The sequence below is a fragment of the Rousettus aegyptiacus genome, unplaced genomic scaffold (assembly GCF_014176215.1).
Source record: "Rousettus aegyptiacus isolate mRouAeg1 unplaced genomic scaffold, mRouAeg1.p scaffold_m13_p_10, whole genome shotgun sequence".
Lineage (NCBI taxonomy): Eukaryota > Metazoa > Chordata > Mammalia > Chiroptera > Pteropodidae > Rousettus > Rousettus aegyptiacus.
In genome coordinates this window covers 97085284-97101225 of record NW_023416285.1, presented here as the reverse complement: position 1 = coordinate 97101225, position 15942 = coordinate 97085284, and the positions used below count along the sequence as shown (strand labels likewise).

At 54.5% G+C, this 15942-nt stretch overlaps 1 protein-coding gene across 2 annotated transcripts in view; it reads right to left on the bottom strand.

The window, feature by feature from the left end:
- Positions 1 to 8323: 8323 nt before the first annotated feature.
- Positions 8324 to 15942, bottom strand: part of IL2RA (interleukin 2 receptor subunit alpha) — a 39228-nt gene continuing 31609 nt past the window's right edge. For both annotated transcript variants that reach the window (XM_016136427.2, XM_016136426.2), the window contains exons 4-7: positions 13889 to 14104; positions 12629 to 12709; positions 12195 to 12266; positions 8324 to 10931 (exon numbers count right to left, since the gene is read on the bottom strand). In XM_016136427.2, the coding sequence (XP_015991913.1) occupies positions 10861 to 10931; positions 12195 to 12266; positions 12629 to 12709; positions 13889 to 14104 (440 nt within the window). In that variant the 3' untranslated portion in view covers positions 8324 to 10860. The remainder of the gene's footprint in view (positions 10932 to 12194; positions 12267 to 12628; positions 12710 to 13888; positions 14105 to 15942) is intronic.

Below are 15942 nucleotides of genomic sequence, written 5' to 3'. Positions count from 1 at the left end.
TTGAGAATCTAGTGGCCGCAAATACAGATGAAGCTTCGCTTGCTGGTCCACTGCTCACCTCCCACCATGCAGCCTAGTCCGTTACGGGCCACGGCCTGGGGGTTGGGAACCCCTGAGATAAATAATTCACAATATATAATATTTAATATATTGTCCTTTTGTAAACTACTTGAGAGGATTATAGAGAAAGTTTCCAGCTACACATGGTAAGTACGAGTTAGGGGTTTGAAAAAGTATTCGGAGAAATATTATCTACGATGCTGAGCCAAGCCATCTGGCATGGCAGGACGCCAAGGCACCAAACAGATGGAGGGAGGCCCCACGAACAGACGACGAGGCTAGCGACTCCACCCTGGGTGGACCTTCTGCCAGCTGGGACCCATGCTCCCACTTCCTGCAAGACCGCACCCAGCTAAGGTGACTAAGCATGACGGCAAACCGCCCCGAGATGCAGCGGCCTCGATTTCCACTCCCTACGACCCCGCGAGCACCTCCTGCTGCCCCTCGTCCGCCTAGGAGCTCCGCTGGCCTGTCACCTGCAGGACTCTTCCTTCTGGTTCACGGTGTGTCTGCCCTCTCTTCCCTACCCCCACCCCCTCCTCTACCTCCTCATCCCCTGGTGAGAACTCAGAGGAAGCAGGAGGAGACCTTTCGAGCACCTTCTGCTTTCACCTTATTTTTTCAGTTCATCCCTAAATAACTCAGGATAGAACCAAGGAAGACAGGGGCAGAACCTCAGGGCTTTAAAAATGTACACCTCAGATTTATCCAGGATTTATACCCAGCTCCCCATACACGCCCAACAGCAGGGCTGGCGAGCAGGAGCCGAGAGCAAGTGCTGAGAGCAGGTGAGCTGTAGGCTCTTGCAGCCTGTGCGCGAGCGATGTGTGTCCGCTGACACTAGATTTTTAATTTTTGAAGAAGCTCCAAAAATACAGGTCCTTGCGTGAAATCTCCCGGTTTACAAATAGTGATACTACTTTTTTTAAAAAATCAAAACACTATGCGAGCCGGACAAAGCCCATCCGTAGGCTTTGCACTATCTAATTAATATACAGTAATCTTTTTCATTCAGACAACTATTAAGTCTTTCTTTTCCTCCACCATGAAGTCAAACATATTACTTACATGAGTTTGGTTCATGAATTTTAAAATCTTAGCTCTATGACCAATCACGATAGGTGGCCCGTGTCCTGTTGGAACACGAAAAGGGTTCTTTTGACCTAAAATATTAAGAATAAAATGTCTACAAGGTGTAATATTTTATAGACACTAATTTTTTAAATGTAAGAAATTTCAGATTCTGAGTTGAAACTTAAAATACTTGTGAACTTAAAACTATTTTATTTGTTTCTCTGGCCTTAGACTTGTGGTTAGAGTCATTTTGTGCGCGCGCGCTCTCTCTCTCTCTCTCTCTTTCCCAAAATGATTCCACCAGCTATGTCATAAACAATGCGTTTTTAAAAAGCATCTTAATAGTTGTGAATATTGGAAATAACCCAAAAGTCCATCAACAGGGAAATGACTGAATAAATAACTTAATGTGCATACAATAGAGTACAATGCATTTATATATTTAAAAAAAAGTCAGGTCTCTGTACTAATGTGGAAAGATCTCCAAGATATATTGTTAATAAAACAAACAGGCGGGTTGGCTTCAGTGGCTTATATTTATTAGTGGCTTATAACAGCAGAAGTTTGTTTCTTATCAAGCTACGTTTTGCTACAGTTTGGCGAAGACTCTGCTCCAGGTCACCTTCACACTGAGATCCCAGACTGGGAAACTGGCCGTGGTGAGGCGTGGCTGTCTCTTAAAGCTTCAGCCACGAGGCGACACATGAGCCGCTCCTCACATTGACTGGTCAGAGCAGGTCACATAGCCACGCCCGGATCTGAGAGGGCGGTGGGTAGACTTCTCCTGCAGAGAATTCTGAAGACTTGGGAACGGTCGTACCCGTCAGGGTACAACATGACTCTCTGTGCTTGCGGCTTATTTATTTATTCTCCAGTATCGCCCTCAAGTAGGGCTCTTTTGAGCTGCAGCAATTTATTTGTCAATTTATAAAGACCGAGACACCTGTGGGGAGGGAAACTATCGGAGAAGAGGAAAGGCAAAGACTGTGACTCTCAAAGATGCCCTTGGAGGAGCGAAGATGCCTTCGGATTCTTCCAGGTACCGTGAGCGGACAGTTCGTTTCGGACCTGCCCGGCGTCCTCATTCGAATCCGACCCACTGCACGGGCCTCCTCCGTCGCCTTCGTTAATTTCTCAGGTCAGTTATTAACTCAGTCAGACGGAGGGACTGGCGGTGGTTACGACTGGCCTCACGGCGGAGGGGGGATGGTCTCCCCTCCATTTCTGGCCCGGATGTCCCCACTGCTGGGGACTTCCTGTTCCAGGCCTTGGCAGGTGGCAGTCTGCAGGTACCGCTGCCATTCAGCGTCTGGCCCGGAGACCCAGCGCAGTTCTCGGCCTCTGCTCCCCTGGGGTCTGCGGCGGGGCGCCCCGGCTCCTTCCTCCGTGATGCCCTGGAAAGTGTGCATGCCCGCGACCCCGCTTGAGGACATGTGGACCCCATTCCGGCCGCATTTCCCCCGAGGGCTCGCTGGATGCGCTTTCTCGGTTTTCCGCAGGCATCGGTAAAGCCACTGTGCTCCTTCCTGCCCTCTCCACACAGCCAGACGCCCCTCCCCCCGGCTCTTTCGTTTTTTTTTTTTTTAAGCAGCTTTATTGCGATATCTCTGACCTATAACAATCATGTGCAGTTAAGGTGTGCATCTTGATCTTTTGACACGTGTGTGCATCGAGACAAGATCACCGCCGTCAAGCTAATGAACATCTCCATCGCGCTACACAATTGCCCAGGGCCTTGAGCCGTCCCAGCTGAAGAGGGTGGCGCCAGGCACCAGGACCCACCTCCCTCCGCCGGTCACAGCGCAGGGGGCGGGCAGAGGCCCAGCGCGAACGTGTCGCCATCTCGCTCGGCTTCGCCCTTCGCAGCCCGGGCAGCGAGCTCCGCGCAGGGAAGGAAACCAGTTCTCCTGGTTGTCCCGCACGCCCCCCCCCCTTTCTATGTCTCATATCTGGAGGCGTGCACTTTGCTTTTAGGAGTCTAGGCGGTGGCAAGGACACAGAGTGGCGTTTGCCGCCGCAACGTCTCACTCCGCCGAAATGCAACATTTTACGTGTCGTCCTCCCACGCCAGCTGCGGAGGCTTCCGTTTGCAGGTTTTTTTTCCAAGGGTGTGATGTTACATATTTGTAACATGAACACATAGAGACTTAAACCCAGAGGCCCTCCCAGATATTGTTTCAACACTGTCATCTTGATATATGTGGGTCAGAAGCCGAGCTCACTGGAGGTCACTGCTGGAATCCACGGCTCTCTGGGCGTGGCTGACGGGCCCGTGGGCCGGCACGCAGGGATGGGTTTGCAGTTTTAGGGGAGTGAATGGGTTTGGGGGGTTGGGGGGGTGGGGGTGAGGAGAATGGAAGGGAATAGAGAGGATGTCCTGCAGGCCATCAGAGATGGTTCCATCATCTGGCCCCTTGGCGCTGTGTGAGAACCTGCTGGCAAGAAACGCTGGGTCTCACGGAGGACTTGGTGAGACTCTAGGGCACAATAACTTATTTTGGTGCCAATGCAGTCCTGCCAGCTGGATCCTGGGGACTGCCACAGGTGTCCGAGTGGACTGTGCGTGTGCATGTGCATGTGCATGTGCGTGCGTGTGTAGCGCCGAAGTTCTACACCAGCGAATGCAGCGAGAATCAAGGAATTACAAGCTATTACCGAGAGCAAGACCTCATTTGAACAGACCGGCGGGCAAGGCCAGGAAACGTTTTCGACAGAGACTAACCTCCCCACCAAAAACAACAACAACACCACACAAAAAAACCCATAACCTGGTGGGGACCTGGTGGGGAATTTCAGAGGTGATTTTTTTCACGAAGGGTTTTGTCGAGGGTTTGATTGACAGGAAGAACTGCCCTCGTCTGACTCCCACGGTTGGATGAGCTCTGACATATACCTGCAAAACTGCCGTGGGGACAATACCCCTTTGTATTCCTCGCTCCTTCCTGTCCCTTCCTGGTGCCTCCCTGACGACCTGCTCGTTGTCACTGAACAGCAGTTTACATTTTCTCCAACTTTCTATAAAACAAACGGAATCAAACAGGAACTACTCTTTTCAGAAAACTGTGCAACCATATAATGCAACATGTACCGTGTTAACCATTTTTAAGTGTACGAGTCGCGGCATTAAGGACGTTCTCCTTGTTTGGCCACCGTCGCCACCGTCCGTCCCCAGAACGCTTTTCATCTTGCAAAACGGAAGCTCCGTTCCCATTAAACGCTGACTCCTCATCTCCCACCCTCTGCAGCCCTGGCAACCACCATCCTCTCTGTCTTTAAGATTCCGACTCCCCTAAGTGTCTCATACATGTAGAGTCAGACAACACTTGCCATTTTGTGATTGGCTTATTTTGTTGGCATGATGTCCTCGAGGTTATATCAGTTCTGTAGCGTATTGCGACATTTCCTTCCTTTTTAAGGCTGAATAATATTCCATTGTGTGTGTAGACCACGTCTTGTTTCTCCGCTCACCTGTTGATGAGTGAACGGCTTGCTCTCACGCTTCGGCTATTATGAATAATGCCGCGGTTAAGTGCAAACATTTGCAGAGCCCGTAACTCCCGGTCAACCGCTGCCCTCTTTGCTGGAACCTCCACAGGTTTCTGGAGCCTGGAGCCATCTCTCGCCAATGCAGATGCCGCTAGAAGCAGATGCCAAGGAAGGAGTATGTCTTCTCTTTTTTCGCCAGCCTTTCTAACTCTTTTCGGACTTGCCCTTGGCCAACCCCAGCTGGAAGCGAGGGCGGGGTCATCTGGGAAGTGTAAATTACAACGACCCAGGCCCTAAGCACAGAGGACGGGGCATGGGAGGACAGGGCTGCCCCCCACTCTGCTGCTGCACCTCTTGCTTCTTGGCCGGTTCATGGTTCTCCTGTCACAAACAATCAATCGCTTTGCTCTAATGCGTTTCCTCCACCGCGGATGCTGAAGATTTCAAATGCTTAATAACTTCTCTCGTTCGACCCTGTTCTTTCAAGGTAAACAAAGAGCTTAAACCAAATTTTCTCTCTCAAGTTTAATTAGAAATGGAAAGTACTTAGCCATCTGCCTGGCTGACTGCTTAAAGGTCTATTTTTATTCGTCTATTTTTTTCCTCAATGAATTATTCTCTTCATGGTGTTTCCACAACGTTTTGTCATTTAATCCTTGTATAATTTTTTTTCTGGTTGTTCTGTTCGATGTACCACACAATATTTTTCTTTCGTAGTTACTGATGGAAACGTATCTGCCAGGGAACCCCAAAAGCCAGATGTAGGAACTGGCGGTTGCACACCCTGAAAACCACGGATATAAATGTTGAATGGGTGGGTTGAGGTAGGAATAAATATTATCTGGCAATTGGTTTCAAGGCAAAATTCAGAGCCTTTCACAGAGAAACGTCCTACACACCAAGCTCAGAGAATTTGGAGAAAAAGCCTCATCGGTGGGCACCGATGAGACCAGGAGGTACAGCTAGAACTTTGGGGGGACGCTCGGGGTGTCCGTTTTCTTCCGTCTGCTGCTTAACCGACAGACGAGACTCTCCAGATCTAATGTAATAAGAGACCATTCTTCCCACAAATATTAGCTGCTTATTATGGGCATGGTACTGAGATAGACTATGTGGAATTCTAAAAGTATAACAAGCTCAAAATTTTCTTGGGAGGGAGGAAAAATGTGAAGATACAAAAAGTTAACTGACATGGTCCGGTCATTATCAAAATAGGATGGAGTTTTCTCAAAAATTAAAAGAAAAAAGAACTACCCTGTCATCCAGCAATCCCACTGCTGAGTACATATGCAGAGGAGAGGAAATTAGCATCTCGAGGATAAATCTGCACGCCCACATTCATAGCACTATTCGCAATAGTCAAGATACGGAAGCAATCAAGATGTCCCTCAACAGACGAATAGATAAAGAAAATGTGGCCTATACATTCAATTGCATATTATTCAGCCTCAAAGAAAAAAAAAGGAAATTGTTGTATACGACATGGATGAAACCGGGGGACATTGTGGTAACCGAGATAAGCTGGCCACAGAAGGACAAATATTGCAAGTTCCCACTTCTGTGAGGACTCTGAAAAAGTCAGGCTCGTAGAATTCGAGAGCAGAGTGGTGGTTACAGGGGCTGGGGGGGCGGGGCGGGCACTGAGAGGTGACAGGCGCTGGGCCGAGCAGGCCTCTGGCGCGAGGCTGTACGCTCACCTGCCTCGAGGGAGGCCGTGTTCGCTCTTTGCCGTGGCTGTGATGCCAGAGGCCGAAATTTCCCCTTGTGTCCTTGCTTCCCTGGATTTCCCCAGAGACTTCTCCTTACATAGGGGCCGAGGCGTGTGGCTCCTCCACCCCTGTTCTCATCCAAACGTGCTGTCGAGGCGGCGAGGTGGGGGTGAGGGGGTTGTTCTGTGACCGGGCGTGAGGTCTCAGTCTTTGAGTGAGCCCATGGCCACAGGTGGGGTAGGGAGCCTGGGCGGGGGGCGGGGCAGGAGCATATGCATGACTAGAGCGGGCGGGAGTTGGGTATTTCCCGCCCCTCTGGCTGGTTAGGCTGCGGGTTCCCTAAGCTAGGCCTTGCCTTGGAGGCCAAGCCTTGTTGAGGAGGACAGAATGCTCTGGTGTGTTTCGAAATGGCTCCTTAATCCTCCGGCTGCTGACAGCCTGGCGAGGTGGGGGTAGGCGAGAGAGGTCCTCTGACCTTCACCATGAGAACCTGGTCCACTTCCCGGAGGCAAGACTTCCTGGGCCTCCGTGACTGCGCCCCTCTGGAGTTTTTAACTCTCAGGCTTGTGCCCCGAGCCCTCTGGCAACCCCTCGCCAGCCCTGCCTCGGTGCCGGCCCCGGGCCTTCTGCTCGGGGATCCTGTGCTTCTCCCCACCCGCCTGTCCACACCGCTTGTCACTTTGGGGGCAGAGCTTTGCCTCGTGACTTTTAGTCCCTGATGGATCTGGGAGGAGCTGTTGATTTTCAGTTTGTTCAGGGATTTTGTTGTCGTTAGGAGGGGAACGATAGCTTCCAAATTCCTGATATGCCAGCCCAGAAACGGGAAGTCGTAATGATTAGTTTTAATCAGGAACACATTCATGCTTCTTCAAAGCCCAGTTATTTGAAAATTATAAGCCAACAACACAATTGATGCTAAAATCTATCACTGCATGTCGTAGATAGGTCAGGAAACCCACAACGGATTAAATTGGTCATGACAATCCCCGTATGAAAAGCACTGAGAGTAACTGAGCTGAGTTCTAGCAGGCAAGCGATCAAAGACCAAAACCGACCCAAGGCAGCCCTAGTAATTTATCAGAACCAGCGTTCATCCTGGAAGCGACGCCAATTTCGCATCCTCAGGAGAATACTGAATCAGCGTCTTCAGCGAACTTGAGTAATGTGTCATTTTAGTTTCTGGAAAACAAAATTCAGGGTCTCGTGATAACCCGCACAACAGAATACTGGCAAGTCAGGCACCGTAAATCCTGAGGACGACCCGGCCCTCCGCTGCGAGATGAGGACCCTTTTTGGAGAATCCGAATGGATCCGGCAGTGCTCAGGTATTTTGGTCTCAGGACCTTGTCTGTCTGTTTGCTTTAACTGAGGTGAAATTCACAGAGCACGCAATGACCCATCCTGGTGGCATTTAGTGTATTCCCGATGCCGTTGTGCTCCTCGTCCCAGAAAAACACCTGTGCCCACTCAGTAATCACTCTCTCCAGACCCCGGGAGCCCGACTTTCCGCTTCTGTGGACCGCCAGTTCTGGGTGTGCCGCACAGAGCCGACCGCACCTGGCTCTCGCTCATCACAACGTGTCTGAGGCGTCCACACTGCAGTCCCCTCCGCACCCCGTTCCTTCTGGCGGCTGAATAAGATCGCAGCGCCGGGGTTCTCTGTGCCCTGCTCGGCCACCCCGCCCCCCTCGGTGGGTGTTCGGGTCGCTTCTACCCGCCGTCTGCCTGGCCGCGATGCTCTCCTTGGCCGTCGCGTACGAGCTCCCGCGTAGACGCGGGCTTCCATCTCCCTGGGGCGTGCACCCAGGAGCAGAGCTGCCGTCCTGCGGCGACTCCGTCGGACTTTTTGAGGGGCCGCCAACCTGTCCCCCACAGTGGTCGCACCGTTTTGCTTTCCCACCAGCCATGAATGAGGTTCCTATTTCTCTACCCTTGTCGACAGGGACTTTCTTTCTCTCTGTCTCTCTCCCTCCCTCCCTCCCTCCCCTACGTTTTTTGCTTAAGGCCGTCTTAGTGGGTACGACATGGCGTCTCGCTGTGGTTTCGACGGACACTTCCGAAGCGACCCACGATAATGTGCGTGTTAGCTGCTTGCCAGGACCTCAGTGTGTTATTAAAAAGTGTCGTGGATCCTAAAGAGCTTTTTTTTTTTTTTTTTAATTTAGTTACATCTGCAACATGTACCGTATTTACACACTAAAACCAAGAAATCGAAACATATTATTTACCAATTCCTCCATAGACAACAGTAGTAAACTCTTTGTATGTTAACATCAGAGGGATGCAGTTTCTAGAAAACACCATATATTTGTAAGACGGCAAGAGTGAAAAAGGTAAACAAACATCTTGATCTCATAGACCTCCCTCTCCCGAAATGAGCAATGATAATTCAATTCAATTTTACTCAAGTACGATAAGTAGGATTTAAAAAAAAAAAAAAAAATTCTGGTCTGAGAGTCCTCTCAACTTTAGTTTAACGGGAGCACACGGGGTGGGTCAGGGCGTGGGGGCGATGTCGGCAACGGAATCCGAGGTGTACCTGGCCGGTCACGGGAAGGACAGGAAATGGTTCTTTAATCTAGACATGGACCTGCCGATGTCGCCCATTTTTTTAGGACACTTCCTGCCCTCTCAGGCGTGAAAACTGTCTGCCGGTTTGAACTTTTCGTTCATCCCCTCAGTCACACGGTTTTGTTCAACTGGGGTGTCCGAGTCAGCCGACGTGAGAGGAGACAGCTCTGGAAGAGGCCGCACGAGGACTTCCGCCGGAACCCCAGCTCCCGAAGCTGGTTTTCCGGGGGTTGTTGCGGGGCGTGCGGGTGCAGGGGGAGAGCCCACGGGCTCCCACGGCGTGGCACCCGGACCGGAACCGCCTAACCTTGTGAGAAACGTGACGTCTCAGGCCCACCCCGCCCCTGCTGATTCAGAAACCGTGGCAATGGGCCCGGCCATCTGTGAGGTCACAAGGCCTCCAGGGGGCTCTGCTTTGAGGGCCACAGTCGCACCCTGTCAATGAGACGTACTGCCCCCCCCACTCCTCCTCCTTCCTTTCCTTCCTCCCAGAAGCATCACGTGCATCGACCCCTCGTCGGCCTTTCGAGGTGCTTATTCCGACATGCGCACACACATCATGTGTCTGTCTGTAAACATCAGATTCCTGCGGGCCAAATTCCGAGTTTCGTTTATAGCGACCCCGAAGAAACTAACTCTTAAGGAAGCCTATGGGTCATGGATAGGTGAAGCTTTTTAATAGGTATAGTTTATCACCTGGAACCTCGTTCATCCTATTTTTGACGTTAACTACAAGAAAAAGTCCTTTCAAATATCGAAGCTCGACGATTCTCGAGGGCTCGGCTGCCCTGTTTCGGTCTTACGCAGATAGTTCTGCCACGGCCTCTGTTCTTCAGAAGGTTCAGGAGGAGGGGGCTCGTTTAGAGGACCGAGCTAAGGACAAAAGGGTCCTCGAAGTCCCAGCGCAGCGTCCCCAGGGGGCTCGCATTCAGGAATGTGACCGGGAGAACGGGCCAGTCGGCTGGAGGCAGGGAGGGCATCCCCGTGGAGCAAGGGACAAGTCCCGTGCGCAGGGCCCAGTGTGTGTGCGAGTGAGAAATGATTTCGCTCTCTTGATTCTCGATGCTGTTTGTCTACTGCCGTGGTTCTCTGGGACACCAGCATCAGTATCACCCGGGAATTTACTAGAAATATACATTTGCAGGCCCCCGTGTTCCTGCTGGATCAGAAACTCTGGGGCTGGGGCCTACAGTCTGTGTCTGAACCCCCCCGCCCAGGAGACTCTGACGTCACTCAGGTCTGAGAACCGCTGGCTTTGCGCAGGGCGGTCAAAACCGGACAACCGCGTGTCAGACGCCTCTGGGGAGCTTTTAAAAAGCGCTCATTCCCTAGTCGCACAAGGTCACATATTGATGAGTCCTTTTGTATGACGTGTCCAGAACAGGTAAATCCACAGGGGTGGAAGGCAGATTAGTGGGTGCCAGTGGGGGACATGGGGAATTGGGAAATATGAGGTTTCTTTTTGGGGTGATGGAAATGATCTAATGCGCTACATGCCACTGGATTGTGGACTTAGAGATTCTAGTTGGGGCCCGAACATTGTTATTCTTTTTTAAAAAAGTCTCTCCTGGGTGTTCTACCCTGCAGTCAGGATGGAGCATCATCTGAGTCAGTCCCGTAAGGCCACAAGTGTCGCCTTCCTGGCTGCAGGAGGCGGTGGGGACAGGAGCTCAGGGCGGGCGTGGCGACGGGCAGAAGGGCCGTGGCCGTGAGTCCGGGCGGCAGTTTGGCGTCTGCTCGCCGCCTGGGTCACGTCACTCAGCGGCCTGAGCGCAGGTTTCTGAGAGGGCGGGTGGGGGCGTGCGTGAGGGGAGCCTGGACGGAGCCTGGTGTCCAGCGGGCGCGTGACCAGCGTTGGCTTCCTTCGCGCTCCCCTGTGATGTCTCAGGGTGAGGGGACACCGGTCAGTTCTCTCCACGCTGCCGGGGGGGTCTCTGCCCGGGCTTCCTGGCTGTGGGGCTCACCGTCTCCGCCACCAGGCGAGCCCGCTCAGGAGGAGGGTGCTGACCAGCAGGAAGGCGCAGCAGGCCACTGCGGACAGAGAAGCAGGTCGGCCGGGGTGTCACAGAGCAGGCTGAGGAAGCGTCCCCAGGGGCCAGGACTTCCTCCAGCCGTGGGCTCTGCTTTTCCCTCCCCACATGCAGCAGCCTCCCCAACAGGGTTTCCCGGGAGGCTAGGGATCAGGGCTGGGCGAAATGGGGGACCCGGGGCTGCATGGGGCGCCCTTCCCCCAAGGGCTGGCTCTTTCTGGGGACACCAAGCCGGGCACTCTCTTCAGAAAGGGTCAAAGGCCAGGCCCCAGGCGAGGACGCTGTGAGCGAGGCCTGAGATGGTGAAATAAACGTTGAAATATAAAGATAAATGATAAACACTTTAGCAACCTTTGAAAGTGTTTGACTTTCCCAAATGGTACTGGAGTGAGCTACCTACCTACCTACCTACCCAGTCACCTACATACCTGTCTATCTACCTACCTGTCTGTCTGCCTGTCTATCTGCCTATTCACCTATCTGTCCATCAATCTATCACCTACCTGTCTGTCTGTCTGTCTGTCTGTCAAAGCCTGCTTTTCTTCCTCCCCCCCAGCTCTCTTGAGACGTGCTTGGCACAGACGTTGTGTGGATTTAAGGTGCACGGCGAGCTGGTCTGATGCACTTACGTGTCGCCAAGTGACCGGCACCACGGCGTCAGCCGACACCTCCGTCAGGTCACGTGATCACCACTTCTTTTTTGTGGCGAGAACGCTTAAGTCTGGTCTCTCAGCCACTTTCCAGCGCGCGATGCGGCGTCGTGCCCTGAAGTCTCCGTGCTGAGCCCCCCGCCCCCAGGACCTACCCCCTACGTGGACGCGTGTGCCCTTCCCCACCGCCTCCCTGGTGACCGCCGTCCTGCTCTCTGTTTCTACGAGACGTTTTTATTTATTTATTTTTTTCCTTGTGGCAAAGTCTGTTTTTCCCTTGCACCAGGAAACAACCGCAGTGTTTCTGGAATGCTTTTCCTCTCTCGCCCTGGCTCTGCTGCCCCTGGCCCCCGCCTCGCCCCTCGCACACGGGCCTGGGGTCCCGCGTCGAGTCACACCCATTCAAGCACATCTGCTCGGGGCAGGTGCGAGGCTTCGCTCACAACTTCCTATGACGGACTGCTGCGACTCCGAGTCACGTTAACGTCCGGACCAGGCCTTTACTCTCAGAAACGTTACACAGTGCGGGGAGGGGGCCCCCGCCCGGCCCCCGCCCGGCCCCCGCCCGGCGGCGCGCCCCGCCGTCGCCCACAGTGGAGGCGACCTCGGCGCACCTGCTATCTGGTACTCAGTGGTGAACAGGAATGGCTCCGCCGTCGCAGCCGCTTCCGTTTGTTTGGGAAAATCTGTGCCAAAGAGAGAGGAGAACGTGCCCTGTTTATGCTAATTACGGGCGGCGCGGGCTGCGGGGCGCCGAGGTTTCCCCGTGAGCCAGAGCCTCGGAGGCCCAAGGGACCACTGTCCGAGACAAGGGGGGCCACGCGCAGGCGGCTCATTCTTCCGCCTCAAGACACCACCCCAGTCTGTGACTCCCCTTCCTGACACCTGCTTCTGATGGGTCTGAGTGTCGGGGGGGGGGGGGCTGCTGGGGGCGGGGAGGCCCGGCCACCCTCAACGCCCGGTGGGGCAACCCTGGCGGGGCCACCCTGGGCCCAGCGTCCGCCCTGTCCCGAGTTACGAGCTAACGGAGCCGCACCCGCGGAAGTACCTGTCGTGGCGGCCGTCGTTAAGAAGGGACAGGAAGTCTCATGCTCAGGAGTATCCGTGCTGGCTTGAAGCTCTTCGTCACCTGGAGGAGAGAGTAAGCGATGCTCCTGGAACTTAACGCGGGGGGCGTGGGGGCCTCACACGCCCCGCGCCTCCTCAGCTGACGGCAGACGCACCAGCTAAGGCGTGGCCCTCGGTTCTGGGCACGTTATCCGTGGGTGCCACGTCACACAGCTCTACATCAGAGTCACAGGGAAGTGGGTAAGTGGCCCCAGCAGAGCCCAGTGAGGGGGAAACTCCAATTCGGATCCTCGTTTTCCATGGAACTCTGAGAAACTTGCTCCCCAAGCTTCCTACTCAGCCCTGGTCTCCATCGGCGGCTTGGAAACAGGTCGTGATAATACACAAGCCACCGAACCACCAACATATACAGGCTCAAAGGGTAGCCCTTGTCAGGTGCGCGGGATGCCGGCTCGCCTTGCCGCCTTGTTACGGCCCATGCCTGGGCTGGCAGTGAGGCTCGCTGGGCATGGGCTACGGGAAGGAAACACAGAATCCCAGAAGGGTCCAGCAGGAAGACACGGAAGAGGGTGGTGAGCGGAGAAGCCAGTGCCGCACGGCGCGATGCCCGTGGCTTTTGATTCTAGAAACAGTGACATGATTTCAGAACGAAAATAGCGGAAGACCTCGACGTACGCGGGTTGTGTGTGTGTGAATGGAATGAGTGCGTGCGTGCGTGCATGTGCGTGTGTGCGTGCGTGTGGAGGGGTGCCTGAATAAATCCCTTCCCAGCACATCTGGGCTTTTGTCGAAGCCCAGGTGGGGATTATGCAAGGAGGTGCTGCGAGCCGGCAGCCGGCCCCGTGCCGATGACGGCCTCATGCTATGCAGCGGTGAGTTAGGAACGTGCGGGGGGCAGGCCGAGCTTTCCCTTTTGAACGAGAGGAAGTTTTGGAATCGCAGAGGAGGAGGCAGGACTCAGGGTCAGGCGGGAGAGGGACGGCGAGTGGTCCGGCCGCTGTGGGACTCTCCGAAGACCTTTTCTCCTCCCCCGTCTCCTGCTGTCCACTCAGGGGACAGGGGACCTCAGATGATTGAAACCTGAGAGTTTATCTAGTCTTTTTTTCTAGAATAAGAGAAAAACAGAGGCCCGAGAAGATTGAGAGGCCTGTCCGGGCCGCACGTCGGGTGGGTCGGGAATTCCGCATCGGTCGGGCCGACGGAAGGAGCAGGGTGTGGGTCGGAGAAGGCGCCTCCGTACCTGGCAGCTGACCGTCCTGCCTTTCCTTCACGCACTTGATCTGGGGCCGCGTCCACCTCGTCTTCCCGCATGTCATTTCGCAGACACTGGTGGCAGGGCCTCTCTGCAGGGCCCGGAACCCCTGGGCACACTCATAGTGCACTGCCTGCCCCACCACGAAGTGGTAGATTCTCTCCGAGTCTTCGTGGTCCCATGGCGGAGGCTCCCTGCAGTGGCCTGGAAGAAAGCGAGCACGACCCTAAGGCGCGCTGGGGGACGCGCCGTGAGCGGGTCCCGGGCGGGAGGCCGGGCCTGGGTTCCCGTTCCCGTGTCCGTCCATTCATTCATTCATTCATTCATGCATTCAGTATGACTGAGAAGGTCCACGTGTCGGGAGCTCCACTGGGCGCTTCGTGGGAAGGTGCGAGTCGCTCCTGCAAGGAGGGGCCGGTCAGCGGGTAGGAAGGACACACAACGGCAGACTGTGCCGCGTGCTGTGGCCGGGGACCGGGTGCTTGCTGCAGGGACACAGAGGGACGAGCAGTTACCCGCGACGGGGAGGGCGTCATAAGGGAGGGGCAGGCTGAGGGCAGGCTCGCGCCGGTTTGGGTCACCGACGTGCGAAGACCCCCCTGGGCCTCCACGACTAAGCGAGGCAGCTGCGTCCTTGGGCTGCAGCCAGTGGGCGCCTGAGACCGTGGAGGAAGGACCGAGGTCAAAAGTGAAGCAGGGAGAGGAGGAGGGGGGCTGCGAGGACCTGGAGGGGGGAGCGTGCTCTCTACGTGGCCCCCTCCAGGCCTCTGAGCAGTCCCCACGCCTGGTAACTTTCCACACCCCCAACTAAAACCCAAGTCTGATTGACCTTTCACTCCGCCCCCGGTCTGGGCACATGGAACCACGTGTACCCTCCGTTCCCCGGATATGGGAAACCACATGTACGCGCTCCGCCCACCCGGACCTTCTGGGGCCCGGGACCCAGTAGAGCCTGGACAAGCACTCCACGTGACCCCCGCGCCCCAGCAGGGAGCCCGCTGGTCCTGTCCCGAGCCGTCTGCTCCCGTGTGGCACCTTGCAGATTGTGACTGAACTCATGTTTCAGTCTCAAATTTCTTTTACGGCCAGTGAAATCTGGAACTGTCTGAACCCGTTCGACGTGGGTTTGCTTCTTTCACAAGACACTCTGTGAAACCTCCCTCAGCCAGGAGCAGTTAGCTGTTGAGTAAGGACAGCAAACACTGACCTTCTGAGGAAACAGTCAGTAACTGTGGAGGGTAATATGGGAGAAGTAAAGAAAGACACACAATTAAATGTGCCTTGAAACAGCATTTCAGTACCAAATCGAAGGGGTAAAAGGAAAAAAAAATATTATGCTGCAACAATGCACCCGGATTAGTCTTTTTGCTGTTGTTGTTTAACAGAAGGTGCAAATAAATTCAAACTCTTAACATGAGCAACCAGTGGGAAGGTCCCTGGTCTAATTCGGGAGATCCGAGGGCCTAGCCTGGTCTTTCGCCTTCCCCCCCATCTCGGCGTCTTCGGCGTATGGAAGAGGTCCTCCCGCTTTCTGACCCGCTGGGTGCCGAGGCTTTGGTGAGATCACATGCAATGTGAAACAGTTCCCCATGAGGTTGTGAGATCGGCATGGGGCCGCAGGGTGTCGTAAGGTCAGCTGGTCCCCCGAAAGCCTTCCCGATGGGTCCCGTTCCCCCCTGATGGCTGCGCTGCCGCGGGGTTCACTGCGCAAGGTCGTGGCGGCAGGCGGGTGGGGGCGCTCACTCCGCAGCTGGTCGGCTGCGAGGCGGCGGTGGGCAGTATGGGACGGCCCTGCGGCTCTACCACCCCGGCACGAGCATCGTTTTGAAGTGACTTGCTTTGCTGGGAGTTCATGCCCTCGTCCTGGGGAGCAGGAACTGTTGTCTACTCATGTGTGTATCTTTTGTTGGCAGAGCCTGGCACCTTTAGCCCCAACGAATGCTAACTGAATCGAATCGAATTGAACCAAATCGAAGTTGAATTCTGTTTAGCCAGCTCCCAAACCAGGGTGAAACCCCAAGCCCAGGTTGGCCGCAGAGAGA